This window comes from Oryzias melastigma, linkage group LG10, assembly GCF_002922805.2.
Source record: "Oryzias melastigma strain HK-1 linkage group LG10, ASM292280v2, whole genome shotgun sequence".
NCBI classification, from domain to species: Eukaryota; Metazoa; Chordata; class Actinopteri; order Beloniformes; family Adrianichthyidae; genus Oryzias; species Oryzias melastigma.
Genome location: NC_050521.1, coordinates 14977737 through 14997487, shown reverse-complemented (window position 1 = coordinate 14997487; position 19751 = coordinate 14977737). Strand labels below are relative to the sequence as shown.

General features: G+C 39.0%; 2 protein-coding genes across 4 annotated transcripts in view; both read right to left on the bottom strand.

Annotated features, from left to right (window-relative positions):
* Positions 1-11844, bottom strand: part of LOC112153230 (amyloid-beta A4 precursor protein-binding family B member 2) — a 32259-nt gene extending 20415 nt beyond the window's left edge. Inside the window, exons 1-8 of one of the 2 annotated variants that reach the window (XM_024283264.2) lie at positions 11627-11844; positions 7563-8833; positions 7216-7415; positions 6320-6466; positions 5896-5981; positions 5748-5808; positions 3544-3690; positions 2245-2372 (exon numbers count right to left, since the gene is read on the bottom strand). In XM_024283264.2, the coding sequence (XP_024139032.1) occupies positions 2245-2372; positions 3544-3690; positions 5748-5808; positions 5896-5981; positions 6320-6466; positions 7216-7415; positions 7563-8802 (2009 nt within the window). In that variant the 5' untranslated portion in view covers positions 8803-8833; positions 11627-11844. The remainder of the gene's footprint in view (positions 1-2244; positions 2373-3543; positions 3691-5747; positions 5809-5895; positions 5982-6319; positions 6467-7215; positions 7416-7562; positions 8834-11626) is intronic. The other variant, XM_024283263.2, reaches the window with a different exon arrangement.
* A 263-nt stretch (positions 11845-12107) lies between these two features.
* dele1 (DAP3 binding cell death enhancer 1) lies at positions 12108-18259 on the bottom strand. 2 transcript variants are annotated; one of them, XM_024283265.2, is made up of 12 exons: positions 18060-18259; positions 17401-17518; positions 17167-17269; positions 15663-15807; positions 15297-15488; positions 15114-15184; positions 14937-15030; positions 14696-14838; positions 14313-14471; positions 13360-13452; positions 12915-13074; positions 12108-12831 (listed from the first exon to the last, which is right to left on the bottom strand). In XM_024283265.2, exons 1-12 carry the CDS (start codon positions 18088-18090, stop codon positions 12590-12592), a joined length of 1551 nt encoding a protein of 516 aa, XP_024139033.1. In that variant the 5' UTR covers positions 18091-18259; the 3' UTR covers positions 12108-12589. The 2 variants fall into 2 exon arrangements, with proteins under 2 accessions (XP_024139033.1, XP_024139034.1); XM_024283266.2 differs by having other exon boundaries at positions 15129-15184; positions 18060-18258.
* Between the last annotated feature and the right edge of the window lie 1492 nt (positions 18260-19751).

Genomic DNA, 19751 nt, shown 5'->3' with positions numbered 1-19751 from the left:
TGTAAAATTCCCATCCATCCATTTTCATAACCTGCTGTATCCCTTTGGGGTCACGGGAGTACCAGAGCCTAACCTGGCAGTAAAATGTATTTTTTTTTTAAGCACAGTGTGCTTTCCTTTGGTCTATTGCACCTAAACCCAGACAAAGGCAAGTGTCTTTAATTTATCGCCTGTTTGATTTAAACTACAAAGCCAACATTTAGAAAAGTAGAAAATATTTTTTAGACCAGTCTACAATGAAAAAGGGAGAACGTGGATGGCTGACTGAATCATTATTTTGCACGTCAACGTTTTTTTTTTCAAGATTACCTTTTCTAAGTCAAAAAACAAGAATTTGCCATTTTGATGGATTGATGACTCATCCATCAACGCAGGAGGCCTCTCCTCCAAAACCAAAATACATATTTAACAATTAGCAGTCAGAGAGCACACCTTCTGCCAAGGCTAATGCTTTATTTAGCATTTTCTTCTGAAGTGCATGTTCTCACCAAATCTAAAGGGGGCTCTCATTTTTTCCTCATGCCTCACCTCTTCATCTACCTTCACAGAATTTGACTCGACAGTTACGTAAAAGCTGAGCAGACACACAAACTCAAACAGACTGAACATTTCAGAAATAAAAACAAACACCACACATGCCACGGTTTAATCCCTGTAGCAGTAAGGATATGAATATCTTTAATTTAACTAATCAATCAGTTTTCTTTCACAAAACCTAAAAAAAGGTAAACCAATGAGCTCTCTTACACCTATGTTAGTTGTGCAAAATCTATCAATTTGTTTTAAGAGCTCATATATAATTGTGAAGCATGCCACCTTAAATTGCCGATGCCAAAATCCAGAAATATCTCAAGAAAATAAATGTGTTTAAAAAAAATTCATACTTAGCTGCTCACTTATTGATTCTTCTGTAAAGAAGAGTAAACTTTGACTACACTGCCCTCTGGTGGTCACAGTAATCAATTACATATTGTAGAAAATAGTGGTAGGAAAACAGTTCAAGATCTTTCATCCAAAAAGGTGGCCATGAAAAATATAAAATTAGATAAAATAAATATTCCATCAGCAAAAGAAAATAACTTTTATATATAAAAAGTCACAAGAAAAGCACCAAGAGAAAGAAAGCAGACTGCAAACTATGAAGATTCGTTTGGGTAAAATATGAACAAAATGGATGTTTTATGCAGAAACGAATAGAGAAAAAGTCTAGAGGACAAAAGATAAGAGGGGTAACTATCACAGGCCGGCAGGCCCTTCCTCTTTTAGCAACACACTTTATCCATTAGCACTAAGAGAGGCAGCAGCAGAAAGTTTTCTTGGCCCCCCGGGACGATGGAGTGTGGAAGGATTTTCAGTTATTATGCTTCACTCTTTATCGCCCTCAAACACATGCAGTGAGAATCTTGGTGTGTTCACTAATGGAAAAGAGTAAAAAAGAAAAAAAAGAGGTGATAATAATTGAGGATGGCAGAGGAATGAGAAAAGCTGTTGAAGACCCACTCTGATGAGAGATGTGTGTTTTATCATATTCTTGTGGCATTTTTCATTCATCAAGAAAATTAAGCTTAAATTTGAATTTATATTTATTCAAATCACTGTGAATCAGGAGCAGATAAAAAACTTGAAAAACTTGCGGGTGTGAAATAAAACCTTTATTTTGAAAGAACTGATTTTTAATTTTTTTTAGTGAGTGTGGATGTGAAATATTGCATTTATGCAAAACAAGCATGCATACAGATCTCAAATGAAGAGGTATGTCAGCACAAATTTTTGCAGATATGTGGGGGGTTTGTAACTGACACGGTTGATCTTTGGGTCGGCAATCACCCAGGGGGGAGTTACATCAATGAGGGCTAAGACTATCGCTCTATTAGCAGTTATGCTAGCTTCAGCACATTGTCAACTCAATAATAGAAGGTTAAGATGGCCAACGATTGATAAACCAAAGGTTTAACTGAAGGGGGCAAAGACTTGAGCAGTGGGATCATTACAATCCCTAATGTATTTTTCATGGAGACTGATGGAATGATAATGGGACAACTTCCCCAGCCTGGGTACAGTTATAGACGTAGTGTTTACTCTTAAGTGTGTTGTGGACTATTTTTTTTTTTAGTGTTAACATTTTAGGACAAACAGAAAACATCTATAACTTAGTTTGAGATCTATTTCACATTATTCTATTTTTGGGTTTCGGTCCTTATGGGTTAAAACACCTGCTTTTTTAAACATTTCTTTTGCTTTTACCTGTCATGGTCTCGCCCGACGCCCCAGACACGGATGCTGCTGATTGGCTGAGAGTGGAGCAAGCTGCGGTCATCCGGGTCCACCAGGCTCAACATGCGATCCTCCAGCACTAAAAGCATCCCTTTACCCTGTAAGACAACGAGCAGGGATCAGGTCAAGCTGTGGTTTAGGTTACAAACTGAAGGGGAGAGGTTCAATCTGTGGAGCGTTAATAGACCTGCAGGCGGGGTCAGGTTTATATTGAACAAACAGAGCTGTGAAATACTGATGTGTGTTGTTTCTGCTGTGGAAGTGAAAGTGGATGAAAACAGGCTTTAGATGGTGTATGAAATAATTACCACTTTCCCTTTTTATTCACCATGTTTGTTGTGCTGCAATTTGTTGGAAACTATTGAAGAAGTGGGAGCAAGGGCTTTAGCAAGGAGACTCTAAAAGCATCAAACAAAAGAGGGAAAAAAAGGCTGTTTTCTGCTATTTTTTTCTTTTTGGTATAAAAATATTTTTCTGCTTTCTTTCTCTTTTCTTGTTTATACGTGAATGTTATTTTCCGTAATGTGGAGACATGGGGTTGAGGGCACTGTGTGTGTTTTTATGATTTTTTTTTTTTTATATAACAGTCTTTTTATTTGCTTTTCTTTTTTTTAACTGTCGAAAATTGCTTGAAATCAATCAATTAATTAATCAATTAAAATATGTGCTGTTTTTCGGTTTGAAGTTGTTTTATTCTAAAGCACTTGGTGTTAATTATGGGAAAAAAGCTTTATAAACACATTTTCTTTTGATTTGATTCACTTCATGTCAGACGTCTAAAAACACTCGTACACATACTTCTCTTTTCTAATTGTGCCTTCTTTCAATCCTTGGCTATTTATTTTTTAGCAGTTGAAAGCTAAAGTCTGTCATCACCGTTTGTTGAGGAAAATTGATGGAAAAATCTTCCTATTTTTTCCTTTTATGCAAGTTCTTCAGTCATATTTTATTTTTTTTCAACATTTTCACATCCATTGGACATCAGATGTGAATCGACTGAAGATAGGGCTTAAAGTACACATCAACATATGATCAGGGTAGCTGGGAATTGAACTGCCAACCCTCCAGCTGCTATAACTCTAATCCAACTTTGTTATCACAAATTTAGGAATGCAAGAACTTGATGAACCATTAATGCAGCTCAATACAGAAACAAATGTGTTCAACAAGTATCGGTCCCTGCACTGCAGGAACACTGTGCAGCTTTATTTAAATTTATGGCATGATGAGGTTGTCAGATTTTACATGAATAACTGCATTTTTACTGACCTCTCCCCAGACACCGGCTGAGTCCCGTATGTCCCTCCTGCAGTAGGACAGCTGCCGGATGCACTGGTGGACGGCCACGCTGCTCCTGCCCTCACACAGGTCCTGCTCTGCCATCTCCACCCATCCAAGAGAACGCACTGGAAAGGACTGGGACATAAAAACAGAGAACTCAGTTTATCTTGCATAATTTATTTTAATATATTTTCGTAAATTGTAATTTTGTGATTGTGAGAACTAAAGTAAAAACATTAATTTCTCTATTTTTTTTCTTTACTTCTTTTAACACCTTAAAATTTGTGTCACCAGAAATACTTTCAAGAACAAGATAAATAATAAGCAGGGGTGTGCAAACATATTTACAGATAATCACATTAAGGGTGAAGTCGCTCACTGAGGGCCACGAGACAACTTCAATCATTTTTAAGTATTTTGCGCATACTAATGCTTTTCATTTGGCACCAGTCACCGCAGTAATCCTTTATGGTAAATCAAACTTCCAATGTCCTTTTTAAATTCTGCATATTTGTTTTAATTTTATGCTGTCCTAGACATAATAATAATAATAATAATAATAATAAAACTATTTGTTTCCTCAAATTAATTGTGGTCACAAATGAATACTTTGTGGCCATAAACTAGCATTTTATTAGCTTTTTGTGTGCCTAACTTAGCATTTTGTGTGCGCAAAATAGCATTTTGTGTGCGCAAAATAGCATTTTGTGGCATCAAATTAGTACTTTGTTGTCACAAATGAGCATTTTATTAACATTTTGTGGCCAGAAATTAACATCTTGCGTGCGCAAATTAGCATTTTGTGAACACAAATTGGTATTTTATTAACACTTTGTGGTTATTATTTTGTGGATATTCTTTAGTCTTCTGTGGCAACAAATTTGCCCTTTTTAGCATTTTGTGAGCACAAATGAGGATTTATGCATAAAATTAGCAATATGTGGCTACAATTTAGCATTTCCTGAACACAAATTGATTGTAATTAGTACTTTGTTTGCACAAATTAATATTTTTGTCTCATAAAAAAGTATTTTGTGCATGCAGATTTATATTTGTGACACACAAATTAGTCTTTTAAGCAAACAAATAAATATTTTGTGGCCAAAAAGTAGTATTAGGAATTGATCATTCTGAAATACTAACTTATGTGCAGAAAGCACTAATAGAATGCTATTTTTTGGCCACAAAATGCTAATTCATGAGCACAAAATACTAATTTGTGTCCATAACTTATGAATTTAAGCAGACAATTTATATATTGTTGAATCTCCAGGGCCCTGTGGAGTTTATTGTTTTTTGCAATTTTTTTTAATCGCTGGATCTCTGGTTGCAGTTGGCTCCTAAGCAACAGTTTGAACATCCCTGAAGTGAACCCACGGCTGCTGTTAACATACTCCATGCAGCTCAGTTTACAGAATGACCAGGTGGGGGAGCTGTACTCTCAAAAAGAGAGGCGAGCATTGGAGGTGAACGAGTTCATTATCACATTGAATGCATGCTGATAAATCTTTTTATTCTGAAATACAAAGTCAATATTTTATACAATTTTTAGCCATTTATTTGTGGTATTCTGTGCTTCTGAGTGTTAACAGGGCAGTTTGACTTCATTAGGAATAAAATGTATCCAAAAATGTATATAAACAATAAAAAAGCTTTCCCAACTGGATGTGTTGAATTCTAAAACAGAGATGTTGAGTATTTTAATTTATTCCCTGCAATCTCCACCTTCCAAAGGATGCTCGCTGTGTTACGTCAGATGTGACAGCTATGCACAGATTCGCTTAGCTGCCAGACATTTCTCAAACTGAGGCATTGGACTGTAACATGTACAGGATGTGCTTTGACATTGTCTTAGTGAGATGAATAATATGCTTCCTTGGAAAACGCTGCCTTTTGGGCGGATGCTTATTCTGCAGCAAGACACTGAACACGGCTCAGTGGTACCTTCTCCAGCTGTGTAATTTAGTCAATCCAGAATAATAAAAGGACAATTTGAAGGCTTATATGGCTGCAAAAACAACTGACTAAAAGTAACTATCAGTAGCATTAGATTTTTTAAATTTTTTCCAAAACAATTTTTCACAAACTTAAGCCCCATATTTATTTATGACAGGTATTGCATCTGTGTTTGTCTCACACCACGTCTAGCTTTGTCCTTGTAAACATACTGCTACACATTTTCAGTAGATTACCATTGCCTCTGCATCCGGATATGTGCTGTCAAGGTCCACAGTCTGCAGCTGAGCTGTAGGGCTGTGGCGAAGAAGAAGAAAATGATTATATTAATATTGACTTTACACAGTATTATTATTTTTTTTTTTATTTCAGTGTGAGTTTTACTTGAGTTTTAGAGAGGCATAGCGCAGAGTTGCTCCTTCAAAAGCTTTCAGACTGGGATCTGGATAGACTGGATAGTCCTTCAGCTCCTAAAACAAAAGAAGATGAAGCTAGCATCATAATAATTAAGATTTCCTGATTAGTTTAAAATAAGTTTGACTAGTTTTGGCAATTTAATAACCAACTTGTATAAAAACAATTTATATTCAGTTCAATTGATGTCACCTGTGAAAGAAATTAGCATTATTTAAATTTACAAAGCACAGCAGTGATTACAAAAAATAAACAGAATTTAATAAAAATATGTATATTTTTTTAATATTTATAAAGATATTAAATTTTGTTATGGTTACATTTCCATTTATTTTAAGGGCAGATAACCTATAAAACAGTTTCCAAAAGTAGCAGCTAAAATAATTAGACTTACGTTGATGGTGCGGGTGGTGGTGTCCACAGTGTGTCCAGGAGAAGTCATAGCATTGGAGGGTGTGGAGGGGGAGGACTGGGAGGAAACTGAGCCGCTGGGGGACGGAACAGGCTCCACCGAGCTGTCAGATATCAGGCTGCTGGGACGCTACGGGGAAAACAAGGGTGAAAATGAAGAAATATTTAAGAAGATTTAGGTAAAAACAACTAAATCGATTAAAAAGAAATATTAAGAATCACTAGCAGCTTTACAACAAACTGAATATGGCAATCTGATAGTTACAGGATACATGTTTTAGGATTTTGATGTGTTAACAGAACCTTTTAACAGCTGAAAAACCAAACTTGGAAACTGGCAAACGGAATACTTTTCCATTATTTCAAAAATTATCATAAAGCAAAAAAATTGCTTAAACATAGCCACAAAAAAGTTTGATTAGTGCTGTTGTTTTTCTCTGGATTAGCTTTGGCAACAAAATCATCAATTGATTAAAAAAAGAGAGATTTGATAGAAATGTTTTGCATTTGTGACATGCTGTCATGCTTTGCTATGTGAAATGTTATTAATTTAAAATGCATAACAGAGCTCAGAGGAAAGAGTTCCCAACTTATTTAAATAGGGAGTTAATTCTCAAGTGAAATAATTAATCAAATTCTTTGAATTAAAAAAGAAAGATCAAGTTTTTTGTTTGTACTTTCCTTTTTTTGCAATCTTGCTATTTATTTTCCAAAGATATATACAATTAGTGTCCTTGGAAGCAAACAAAAACTTAATTTAAATAGTAATTGTGCCCATAATGAGCCTTTTGAAAACAAATTTGAATCGATGATGATGATATTTATTACGTTTTCTAACATTTACATGATGCTAAAGAAGACTTCTGTGGGTCTTCTCACCTCCGTCGGCAGCTTAAGAGACTCCTGTTTGTCGCTTTGCTGGTCAAGCTCAGCCTCTGGCTCATTACTGGACGAGGTGGTGTCGGAGGCGACAGGTCGGTCGTACTGTGTAGTGCCGGTGGGGATGTGCCAGAAATAGACCTCAGATGAGTCGGATATCTCCCTCCAGCCCGGGGGCAGGTCCCCCTCAACCCACATATCTGTTGATGGAGGGAAAGCAGATTGAACATCAGCATTGCTGCAGATGCTTGCTTAAGAAAATGTTTGTACAAAAAGTCCTATCACCGTTTTGACACAGAAAATACTGTTTTGAATTGATTAAATCAACAGACAAAAACACAACTAACCTGTTTCATGTGGAGTCTGTGGAGAGGGTGTCTCCTGGGACAATGTGGTCCAGCTGGAGTCTTCGTCCTCCGACGGAGTTTCAGGATTCAGATCCATTTTTAAGCTCACTTTAGGGACTCCAGTTTCCGCTTCAGGGATGGTCAGGCTATGAGGAGCCTGGGTCTTAGTAGGATTGCTCTTCTCTGCCGTTCTGGGCTGTTTGGGTGAAGACGGTGGGTACTGCTGCAAAAACTGGTTCTCGTTGTTGGGGTGCAGCTCCACTTTGATCACGCGGGGCTGGGAGCTTCGTGGGGGCTTAGCAGGACTACGAGGACACACCTGAACCTGGGCACACTGCTCTGCTCTGACATGTGTTGCTTGGCTTTGGAGGTTGTTGTGGTTTTCTGGTGTCCACTCCGGGCTGCCTGTGGAAGAAGAGGAGGTTGGGGAAAGCGGAGCTTCCACCACCACTGGCAGCAGGGGTTGTTTTGGAGTTGGAGTGGGCTCATCCACCTCCTCCTCCTCCACCATAACCTCCACATCTTCCTTCTCTTCCAGACTTGAGTCTTTGCTGCTCAGCTTCTCTTCTTTTTGGCTCTCCCTCTCTTTCGCAGGACTGGCCTGCTCCTTTTCCGAGGACGGCTGATGCTTGTTCTCTTTCTTGTCATCTTTTTTGCCCAAATCCAGATCCCAACCTTTGCCATGGTAGTCCAAGAAGCTCTTGGTCCTTCTACGATATGGGGGCAACTGTGAGTTGTCTTTGCCGAACTCTGGCCAATCTGAACTTGGGTTATCAATCAGATGGTTGTGAATTTTGTCCACCGTGTTGGCCCTGCTCAGCTCCAACTGCTGGCTCTCAGCTCGCCTCTGCATGTTGGCTCCATTCTTTGCCAGTTTGGGGTTGGTTCCGTTAAAAAACGATGAAAAGGATGAAGAGTAGAGAGCGGAACTGGAGGAAGACTTGGTTGGAAGGCCCCTACCTTTGATTGCAGATTGGTTTTTAGACGACAAAGCCAGGTTGTCACTGATTCCCATGACGCTTCGCACACTGGTCATTGTGTTCTTCTGCCTGCTCTTGGGCAGGGTGGCTGAGCTTCCTGTTTCCATCGATTCCTTGATGATATCCCGGCCAAGCAGCTGGTTGTAAGACGAGCGGAGGCTCAGAGAGTTTGGTGGGTTCGGGGAAGGGCGATTAGCCAGACCTCCGGTAGAAGGGGTGGAGCCAGAGCGAGAGAGAGATGGAGTTTGGACTGACATCATGGCTCAGTGGACACACCCCTCGCAGATTAGGCTGAGAGAAGAGAAGTACAGAAGAATCTTGATATAAAATTCCACTCCACATTCAACTTAAAAGTAAACATCTTTTTTCTTTAAAAAAAAAAGTAATTTGATGTAAATTCTCAAACACCTTCACTCCTTTTTCTGCTGAAGTGCTAAAAAACTTGCATTAATGAAGTCAGACCCACAATGCATTGAACCGGGACTAACTTTTGAAGCTGTGGATGAGCGGTAAGCTGCTCTAAGCAGTGCCAGCTCCTGCTAACAAGCTAGGCATGTCTGATCTCTTTTATCTCTGGGTGCTCTTTGATGCTGAATATAGACAGATGGATAGTAATGATGAGAAGGGCTGAAAGTCACTCACATTGTGACACATACATCGTATGCACCTTCTTTACCACTACAGGCTTCAACCCTGTGGTGGAAAACCCAGCAGGTGGACAAACACGTTTCAACCTGCAAGCATAAACATCACTGGGAACAAATGTGCCTGGAACAACACAGCAGTGAGATATAGAGCAAAACTCAAACTCAGCTGATTTTAAAGCAAGATAGAATGAGAAGACGTGTCAGACGCGGAAAAAAACCCCTGGAGTGAGCAACTTTTTCAACATAAGCCTCCATCCACAGGGATGGGCAGTTGTTGTGTGCTACTTCAGTTACTCTGATGTGCAACAGTGGTGTTTGTGCTGAATCTGAGCTTTTCTTTAATGTCAACAGGTTCAAGCTACCTGCACAAAAGCCTCATATCTCATGAAAACATCAATATTTAGGGAAAAAAACACTTAGAATGCAAAAATGTATAGCAACCTCTGGTGACTTGTTTATCAAGTCTTGTTTTTTTTTCTGAAAATGAAATTGTGAGTCCTCATAAAAGCAGAACAGACTATAGGTGTGACAAGTAATCAACTTAATCGATGGACTGATTTATATTGCTACGATTCAATCAAATTGATTTGTCTTTTTGGCTAAAGATGTCCTGGATCGATTATAGATCAGTGAATCAAATTGTAATGAATCATTTAAAATAAACCAATGTCAACTATGAAACATACCAGCAACCAAAAATGATATGACTTAAATCATTGCTAAAACGAATTGCAACAGACACTTTGTTAAAATAATATCAGCTATTTTACCAAAGCACCTATTTACGCTTCATTTTTGTTGCTTACATAAGACCGCAAGTTACCAGTTAGATTCCTTGTATGTGCATACATCATACATGGTCAATAAAGTTGATTCTTCTACTTGAAAGTGAAATTTATCTGCCTTATATATTTTTACTTTATAAATGCATATTAAAAAAAGAAAAAAAAACATATATAAGTTCAACTAGAATATAAGTTGCACCTTTAAGGTTATTTTATTTAACAAAATACAGGAACAAGAACAGACATTTCACAGGACAAATAATAGCAGACTAGATACATATGTACAACAATAGTCTGAATTTATGCTTAAAATATGTTTGCACGCTTCACTACCATGCACACTGATGCTTATTTAGCTGAATGAAACATAAGAGGAATCTAAAATATTTGCACAAAGAACATGCTAACAAGTTTGTATCATTTTAAGTCACTAAATGTGTTGAATTTTTCTTCTGCCAAGCTAGGCGCAAGACTGAGCAGCACTTCTTCTTCTGTAATGCTGTCTGTACCAAATACTCATAAACACTCCAACAGTGCCCTCTTGTGGTTGTTACTTTTTATTTATTTATTCACATTTAAGTCACACCTGAGTATAAGCCGCACCCCCACCCAAACTACACTAAAAATGCAACTTGTGCTCTGAAAAATATGACAATTTTAAGATTTCTATTCACTTCTATAAGCAGAAAAGCTCCATGGGGGTCATTCAGATGTGCTCTATAAATTCCTATAATTTTCCCATTGGTTAGCCTGTCCTGATGTGATGCAGCCGTGCAATTCAAAGCAGGTATGACTCAGAAGATGAATTCCATTATGAAGAACTCCTTTTGTGTGTCTGTGCACTGCAGACGCATGCAGCCTCATATTAATGCAGCAGGTCTGTTAGTGGACAAAGTGGAGCAAAGCGAGGGTGCAGGCCAGGGGCAGCGAGGAAGAGGAGCTTATTAGAGGAAGAGGGAGAAGGGAATGACACAGCAGTTTACTGGACACAGTCAACACAAAAGGGGAAGCTCCAAGTTAAAGAAATCCTTTGTGTTTATTTGTCTAGCATCTCTTTAAGTAGAGCAATCTGTAAATTTTGGCCTTGTGAAAAATAAACATTTGACTGGATTTTCTGGCAAAAATAATGGCATAAAACTTGTTTTCTGACAGCAGGTTTTAAAGAAAAATGAAGTGAATAATGAGTGATGCATTTGTAGGAACTCAACGAGAAGACAATTTTTATGATTTCATATTAAAAAACATGTTTTACGCATTAATCAAGATTGAAATGTCTCTAAAAAAGCATCAAACTCCATACGAGGGATTTCAAATTTATCTCAGTGCGACACAGCCCCTCTATAAAAGCAAAATGCAACAGATGAAAGCCCGAGCATTGGAGAAAATGAACTTGGAAAAGTGGATGATGTCATGGGTGGAGTATTCTAACCCCCTTTTTTTGCTGCCTCCATACATTCCCTCACTGCCGAACCAGAACCGACTTCATGGATCAGATTTACCCCAAAGCCTCCGGTGGGTGAGTTAATATTCCTGCGGAAGCTTATCTGTAAATATAGAACAGACGCAGTACATGTTGGGCATCCAGCCCCATCGCCGCCGCACTGGGAGGGGAGCGCATCCCATCGAGAGCGCATCCGTTTGCGTCCACTCACCGCGTCACCGCTTCTGCGTCTCTCCTCCAACGACAGCCGAAGACCAGAGCCGCTTCTAAATGCCGGTCTGACCCCTGTGGAATCAGATCATCCTCGGGGCCCCCTCCTCCTCAACCCCGGCGCGGTCCTCCCTGTCAAGGCGGCCGAAGCGACGCTGTTTCTCTGCGCCAGAGGATCCCGGAGAGGCGCGGCGCTGTGGAGCGCACGCGCAGCCGGCCAATCAGAGGCGCGGACGCGGCAGCGCCTTTGCACGGAGGGGACGCAGCCATAATAAATCTGCCGGTGTTGTTCGGTGTTTCAGGTAATGAAATCACACATCATCGGGGAAAATCACGTCACACTGAGGAGACACGACTGTGTCTGCTGTGGAGGATCTGCTCCGACTGCATTAAATCACTCAGATATTAACCTTCTAGACACTAAAACATTAAAGGAAATGACTTTTCAGAAACATTAATAAAACTCGTTACAAAATAACACATTTACTTGAAAAAATTATTTATTTAAATCTGTGCGTGTTAACAGAGCAGTCAATAGACTTTGGTAGCATTATGATGGTACATTCACATGAAGAAACAGTAACAACACATTAGAAACACATCATACAGATGTTTAAGTATCATGTTACTTATATGAAAGCAAAGACCCCAGAGGCACCAAGTTCTTTATTTTTTAAACAAAGAAAGCTTATTTTCTGACAACAAAGAATACGGCTGAATCTAAACTGCTTCCCCTCTGGCTCCAGCCAACTTAAATGACATCATCAAGCTGTAGTAACGTCCAAATTTGAAGAGATTATTGTTTCTACATCTATCCGTTTGCGGGGGGGGTGAATGTAGGGGTAGGGAAACAACTTGGATTCAGCAAAAGTGTAATCTATGCAAACTGACCGGTTTACTTACATCCAGACCAGAGAATGTTAAAACTGACCTTTTAAGTTTTGTAACTCTACTGTTCGTCTATCTACCCTACTCCTACAGTCCACTGACAGCGCCCCCTCTCTGTGGGGGATGGCAGGAGGTGAAGGGGCCTTGAGGACAAGGACCGGGAAGCTCCAAGGTTCCCCGTACTCCAGGAGTGAGGGAGGAGCGGAAGAGCTGCCTGATGACTAGAAGTGGTCAGGGAGGAGGGTGGCGGCAGGAGGCGACTGTCGGCCACAGGGAAACACGGAGCTGACTGGATGGAACGCATCACCACGTCTTCAGCTGAGAAAAGACAACAGGATTCCCATTATTATTATTATCATTAATAATCCTTGCAGACATATTATTACTGCACATGCACTCACCTTTAGTGTGCATGTCACTGTGTGGAGTGAGTAAACTCTTGGCTTGTTTGTTGCCAGCTTGAGCTGCTTGTTTGTAAAAGTGAGCAGCTTTGTTGAAGTTCTGTGGGACGCCAAAGCCACTCTCATAACACTGACCCAAAAACAGCAGGGCAGTGTCGTCCTGAACACAAAGACAAAATCCTTCAATCTTTAACTTTCCACATGAAAAGACCTAACCAAAAACATATCATAACTAACACTGTAAGATTTTGTCAATAAAATTTGTTGAATTCTACCATTAAACTCTAATGAGTCTGACAGTAACCTGCATAAAAAACCAAAGTTGTTTCAACAATGAACTTTTATTTCTGTGCAGCATTGTTTTAGAAATGTTAGGACTTTGTTTTAACTTGAAAATGAGGAATTTTTTGATGCAAAGTCTGGAAGCATCTAGAAAAGCACTCACTCCACTCTCTGCTGCCATCTTCAGGTACGTAATCGACTTGCACACATTTCTCATGGGATCCTGAGAGTAGATGGAAGCTAAGCACAGCTGAGCCTGAAGGATGGAAAGAAAAAATGCTTTACAATCAACTAAATCTACATAAGTTTAATTTTCAGACACTTTTAAAATTTTATTTGGTTCATTAATATATTCTATATTTGACTTTAAAAACACTGATGTGGGCTGCACGGTGGCGCAGTGGTTAGCGCTCTCGCCTCACAGCGAGAAGGCCCCGGTTCGAATCCCGGCTGGGACCTTTCTGTGTGGAGTTTGCATGTTCTCCCCGTGCATGCGTGGGTTTTCACCGGGGACTCCGGCTTCCTCCCACCGTCCAAAAACATGCTTCATAGGTTAATTGGTGACTCTAAATTCCCCCTAGGTGTGATTGTGAGAGTGAATGTGTGTGTGATTGAGGCCCTGCGACAGACTGGCGACCTGTCCAGGGTGTACCCCGCCTTCGCCCATCAGTAGCCGGGATAGGCTCCGGCGCCCCGCGACCCCGAAAGGAACACAGCGGTCTAGAAGATGGATGGATGGAAACACTGATGTCCCTGCTTTTCTCTGATATTTTCAAAGTGAAAGAGGTCAAATTTGTGATCAGGGTTAAAATAGCTTTGAAAGGAAACAGTTCATAAAAAAGACAAAACTCCTTTTTGTTGCAGTTATGTTTGACTGTCTTTTTGCAACTTAACCTTTAAGAAAAATGTGTGTTACAACAGCTACAACAATGTTCATTTAAACCTTTAGTATTTCAACTGCATCACTGCAATAGATATTTCTTCTATTAAAAAGGCTTTTGGTACAATGAAAAATACTATTTTTAAAGCAATAAAAAAACAAAAAAGAAAAGTCTAAAACTAATTGTGTGATTTTTACTCTGTGAAACCTAATCTTGGATATATAATGACTTGTACCTTAGTGATTCCAGCTGCAGCAGCTTCTGTAAGTAAGTTTATTACAGTGCTCATCTCTTCTGCACTCTGATGCCCCCTGCTGGTCAGCAGAAGCTTTGCATATCGGTACTGAGCTTGTTTGTGGCCCTTGGCTGCTGCCTGTCTGTAAAAATGAAGAGCCTTGGAAAGAAAACATAAGAGGGTTATTGAATAGCTGGCGGGTAAAAAAAAAAATAGCATGTAAATGATGAAAAAAAAAAACAAGTTGTGCCCTTTTTCAGTTTCTAACGATAAACCTGGTTTCAATTGGTGGATAAGTCATCCCAGAACATATAGCTCTGCCGACACCATCTCATTATATTGGACCAACAAGTCAGCAGGCGAGAAAACAATTACCGCCTCACCTTCTCTATGTCCTTGTCGACTCCTCGACCTTTCTCATAGCACACGGCTGTGTTAAACTGGGCTTTGCTGTAGCCTTGTTGGGCTGCAGTTTTAAAACACACGAAAGCTTCCCTGTAATTCTTAGTCTTAGTGTTTTCTAGGCCTGTTGAAAAAGCAAAGCAAACAATCAGTAAAGGAAAAATTAAAAGTTACTGAACTGTGCTTGGATTGATGTTAGGGATAACTTCAGCAGAACCTTACCGATGATGTTGAGGATGACAGGAATACTGGTGTCTCCCACATGCTTGAGGTTTAGTGCTGCTTGTGATAGCTTCTCTTCTTCAGATGAGGCGGTCTAAAAACAAAAATGGAGACATAAATGTTGAAAAGTCAATAAAATGCATTTTAAAGTAAAATCAAACTTTAGGAGAAATGTACTTCATTTTTCCTCACTGTTTTTTCTGGACTGGTGTCATTCTGATGGCATTCTCCAGTCTGGAGAGACTCTCCTATTAGACCAAGAGGTGCAAATTGTTATATAGCAAACATCTAATTTGCTCAGAAAACTACAAATGTGCCTTTCTTAAAACATTTATGCATAAATGTGACATAAAAACAAACCAGTTTCATGTGAATGCTGGAACAGCAGCTCCCCCTGGTGGTCAGAGATGTCAGCAGTCAGAGACTGCTGCTCAGAGCTGGCTGGACTGTTGCTGCTGCTTTGAGTGGAGGACTGATCTGCATTTGGACTCTCTGGCACCCCTTGCAGACACAGCACACTTCTTCCTCTGGGAAGAACGTCACGTCTGGATACTGCAGAGAGAAGACGGACAATGTGCTCTCAAGAATACAAACTATACTATATAAATAGTAATGATCACATTATAAATGCATAAAACAATTTTGCATTTGATCTGCTGACATAGAAGCTGTTAAAAACTGTTGTTGGTTTTCAAACAATGTTTTTGTGATGACAAAGGGACTCACAGATGTCCAGCAGGATGCGGTAGCCACACCTCTGCAGGGACGAGGATGCTGTCAGGCTCCCTGCATGTGGACTTGCCTCAGAACTGGATGAGAAGCTGGAGTGGACTCTCCTGCAGATCTGCATAAGTAGAACTGCCACAGCGCCCTGGAGAAAGAGATTTATTTTACAATCTAATGTCATCCCACTTCCCAATGCTAGGAGGTGTGAACAGCGTGTGCCACAGATGACTGGTGGTAAGTAAATTTAATTCAAAACAAGGTTATTTTCTAAAGAAAAGTTTCTTATTTTGTCTAAATTGAAAAAAAATAAATAAAAAAAAGTTCACAACTTGAATAAGGTTTTCGTTCCTCATAATATAATGCAGACTTACAGTATGTCACAGATTCTACAAGTTGTCCCATTTAAGAAGATGAGAGATCTGTAAAATTAATCATAGATGCACTTCAACTGTGAGAGACAGAATATAAAAAAAAAATTCCAGGAAAAAACATTGGTTGATTTTTGAAGAATTTATTTGTGGAACGATGCAGAAAAGACATATTAAGCTCCTAAAATAAGCAGGAATTCTGTCCCTCACAAACCAGTTCCTTCTTCCTTCAGAAGCTCCTTTATCTTCCACTGGTTACCTTTATTTATGTCGTTTGTTTGAACTGGTTATCTGTATAAAATATACATGTTTACACCCTTAAACAGTTAGACTGCAACCATAGTAATAAAGGTTATTAATAGTAACACACAAAGTTGTCATGGATTCAAATCCTGCAGAGCTCCAAAGGTCCTCCTGCTTAAACCAACACACAAACAGGCCTGTCTAAAGTTCACCAGAAACCATCTGGATGATCCAGAGGAGGACCGGGAGAATGTCATACACTAAGCTGATACCAAAGGGAACTCTTCAAAATAACGTCACCATGTTTAAAGGAAAAATAAAGGCTGAGTTACAACCTAAAAACACTATAACCACTGGGAAGCATGGGGTGGAAACATTATGGTTTGGGTCTGTTTTTTCTGCCATGGGGACAGTATGACTGATCTGCCATTGAGGATGAAAAACATGGCTGGATCCTTAAACATGACAACGATCCTAAACACATGGCAACAAAGGAGTGGCAATGTAAAAGCATTTCAAGGTTCTGGATTGGTCTGGTCAGTAATATCACAACTCTAGAGAAGATCTGCATGGAAGAATGGACCAAAAATAGCAGCTAAAGTGTATGCAAACCTGGTGAAGACCTACAGGAAGCATTTGACCTCTGTCATTGACAACCAGGGGTAAATTACTAAATATTAATGTGATCTTTTCTGTACCATTATACAAATAAAGTCTTTAAAATCAAACAATATGATTTCCTCGATTTTGTTTTACACTCTGACTCTTACAGTTGAAGGGAATCTATCAACATTTCAGACCTCCATCATCTATGTAAGTGGAAAAACTTGCATAATTAGTGACTGACAAATACTTTTTTTGCCCCAAAGTATAGAAAGACATCAAAAACATACCCATCCCACGGCATCAAGGGCTGTGTAACGTGGAAGCTTGGCATAATCAAACTGAAAAGTCCTCTCCTTCCTGTTCCTTTCTCCATCCTCCTCCTTCTGAGACCTGAAAGTTAAGAGAAGACTATGAACATCTCAAGGCAGTATGAGAAAGTATGACATATTTTAGTTTATCCTAGTTGTCAGATGGGCTCAAAACTCCATCTCTGTGACGATAAAGGATGGAGTTGGGTGTACCTGCTGTCAGACGACTGTCTGGAAGTGGAGAGAGCAGCTGAGCTGTTGAGAACCTCATCTTCCACATGGTGGTTCGGTGTCAGTCGTAAAGTGTGGCTGCCATGGAGTCTGTGCAGAGCTGAGACGCGGAAGTACAAAAACAAGAAATATAAATCTGCAATTATTTTTTTTCCTGGTATGTACAATTCGTAAATCTGATAAATATTTCATTTCAGATGCATTCCCAGAATTGCTGGAGAGTAAAATAATTTAAGCACAAAGTTTTGCACTAAATATGTATATATAAATTGGGGTTAAATAATTACTCTTCAATGTTTTAAGGGGCTGAAATTGTACAAAAAAAATGTTAATTAATCAGTACATGTATTAATAAAGATAGCCCATGTTCTATAAAAAAACCCTCTAATATATAAGGGACCGGAAGTCAACAATTAAAGAAGAAGGGACCGGAAGTGTCTACACGGACCAAAATAAACCTACTGTTTGCGGCAATAAAGTTACATAAACAGCTCTCATTAACTTTAAGTGTTGCGCTGTTACTAATTTATGCTTAAAATCTCGAAAATAGGCAGAAGGCACAAAAACAATATAACTGAATAAGAAAACCTCATAGCGAAACGAAAACGTTCATATGTTTTTCTAAGTGACATTTCTCTCACCTCTCCCCACAAAACCTTGAACTCTCCACATGTTCGTCCTTGGCTTAACCGCAGATTAATCTCCGGGAATACATATTTGCTTTTCTCGCAGACCTCTTCCGATCCACGGAGCAACAGAAGTCTGAAGTAATTTCACTATAATGGTATGGCTGGTGTATAAAAATCCCAACAACTGTCACGAGTTGCTGAAGGAGGGGCAAACCGGAAGTACGTAGTGAATTGATGCAACAAAGCCGAGGAAGGAAGTGGACACAACCACAGCGCCCTCTTGCGGCACTGTTTGCAAACACATACTTACCACATGCTTGTTTTTGACAACATTGAGACATTTATTTCTTAGATATACTTCATAAATGTTTGCAATAATTTAATTATTATAAATTTGTTTGTATATATATATATATATTTAATCATTGTTAGACAGTAGCATGCAAGCTTCCAACAAAATAGAATACATCTTGTGTTAAAAAGAACCCTCCTGCTGCAGCATATTTACTTCAATTAAAATTGCATGAAATCCAATGTACCGTCATTCTTTTTCTCTTTTTACCATCAAATATAAATATGGTAACATTGGTGTAGAATCCATTTTCTAAAACAAATCTGAATGTGCTTTAAGCTTATTTTAATAATAAACTACTCTTACATTTATTTTTTTTAAGTTAACAGACACCATAAAATTCAAAACATGTATGACAAAATTTCATTAACTTAAATAATCTAACAGCCAACCCATTATATACTGAAACCATTAGGATTTTTCTTCATAGTCTGAGCCACAATGGAGGGATATTTGGCTCCAGAGCCTTGGGTTGCAGACCCCTGATGTTGAGAAACCCGAGTTATCATTGAATTACCTATAGTATCAGGTAAACACGTGACTCACATTGCATACTTAGAATAAAGAAATACAATGAAGCACCAAAAAAGTGTTTTGTCAAATTCCTCAGTTAAAAAACTCAACAAATGATTTATAACAGCACAAACACAAACTCTTCAACACATTTATTTTTTACATTTTTTTTGTTTACTTCTTCCATGATGAAAAAAAGCAAAAACATAAAACTTGTAAGAAAATAAAAGTTATTTTCAAAAACAGCATTTTGTGTTCAGAATATAAATGCTTTTTTAAAATACACGTGCAAAAGAGATTCCAAATCAGTAACAACATGAATTAAATGCCAGCTCCCATCACATCACATACTTCATGTTTTTTTTAGTTCAACCCTACAGAGAATTAAAAAGAACAGTAGTTTGATTAAAAAAAAGTAGTATTTGCATTTTAAAGAACTTTCTGCCTACCAGAACTAAATCTTGTATTTTAATTTGACAACCAATCTGAAGCAATGTTAATGTTGAACTTTGAGCATTCCAAAACCTCCAGAATGCCCTTCCTCTGAGATCACATCAATATTGGTTTCTGAGAACTGGAATGCCAGCTCTCTCAGAAGGTGAATGAGGAGAAAGGGCGGCACTCGCCAGATTCATTAAAGAGTGAATAGAAGATTTTGGAAGTAGTGCAGGGTTCATCAGTCTCTCTGCAGGACGGCTCGTCTTTTCTCTGTCCTCAGCAGTAATCAAACATGTGACGCACGTGCCGACATTTTACTGGAACCACACACACTTCCAGTCAGATGGAGCTAAACGGGAGGAGAGAGAGGAGGCTTTTGAGGGTGAGCCGGAAAGAGCAGA

Bases quoted from the DNA above. Each gene is read 5' to 3' on its own strand.
- dele1 (XM_024283265.2), bottom strand. From the start codon at position 18,090: ATGTGGAGAGTTCAAGGTTTTGTGGGGAGAG. The intron at 17,270-17,400 runs GTACACCCAACT...CTTAACTTTCAG, and splicing joins AGACAGTCGTCTGACAGCAG to GTCTCAGAAGGAGGAGGATG. The intron at 15,031-15,113 runs GTACATTTCTCC...TTTTGTTTTTAG, and splicing joins AAACAGTGAGGAAAAATGAA to ACCGCCTCATCTGAAGAAGA.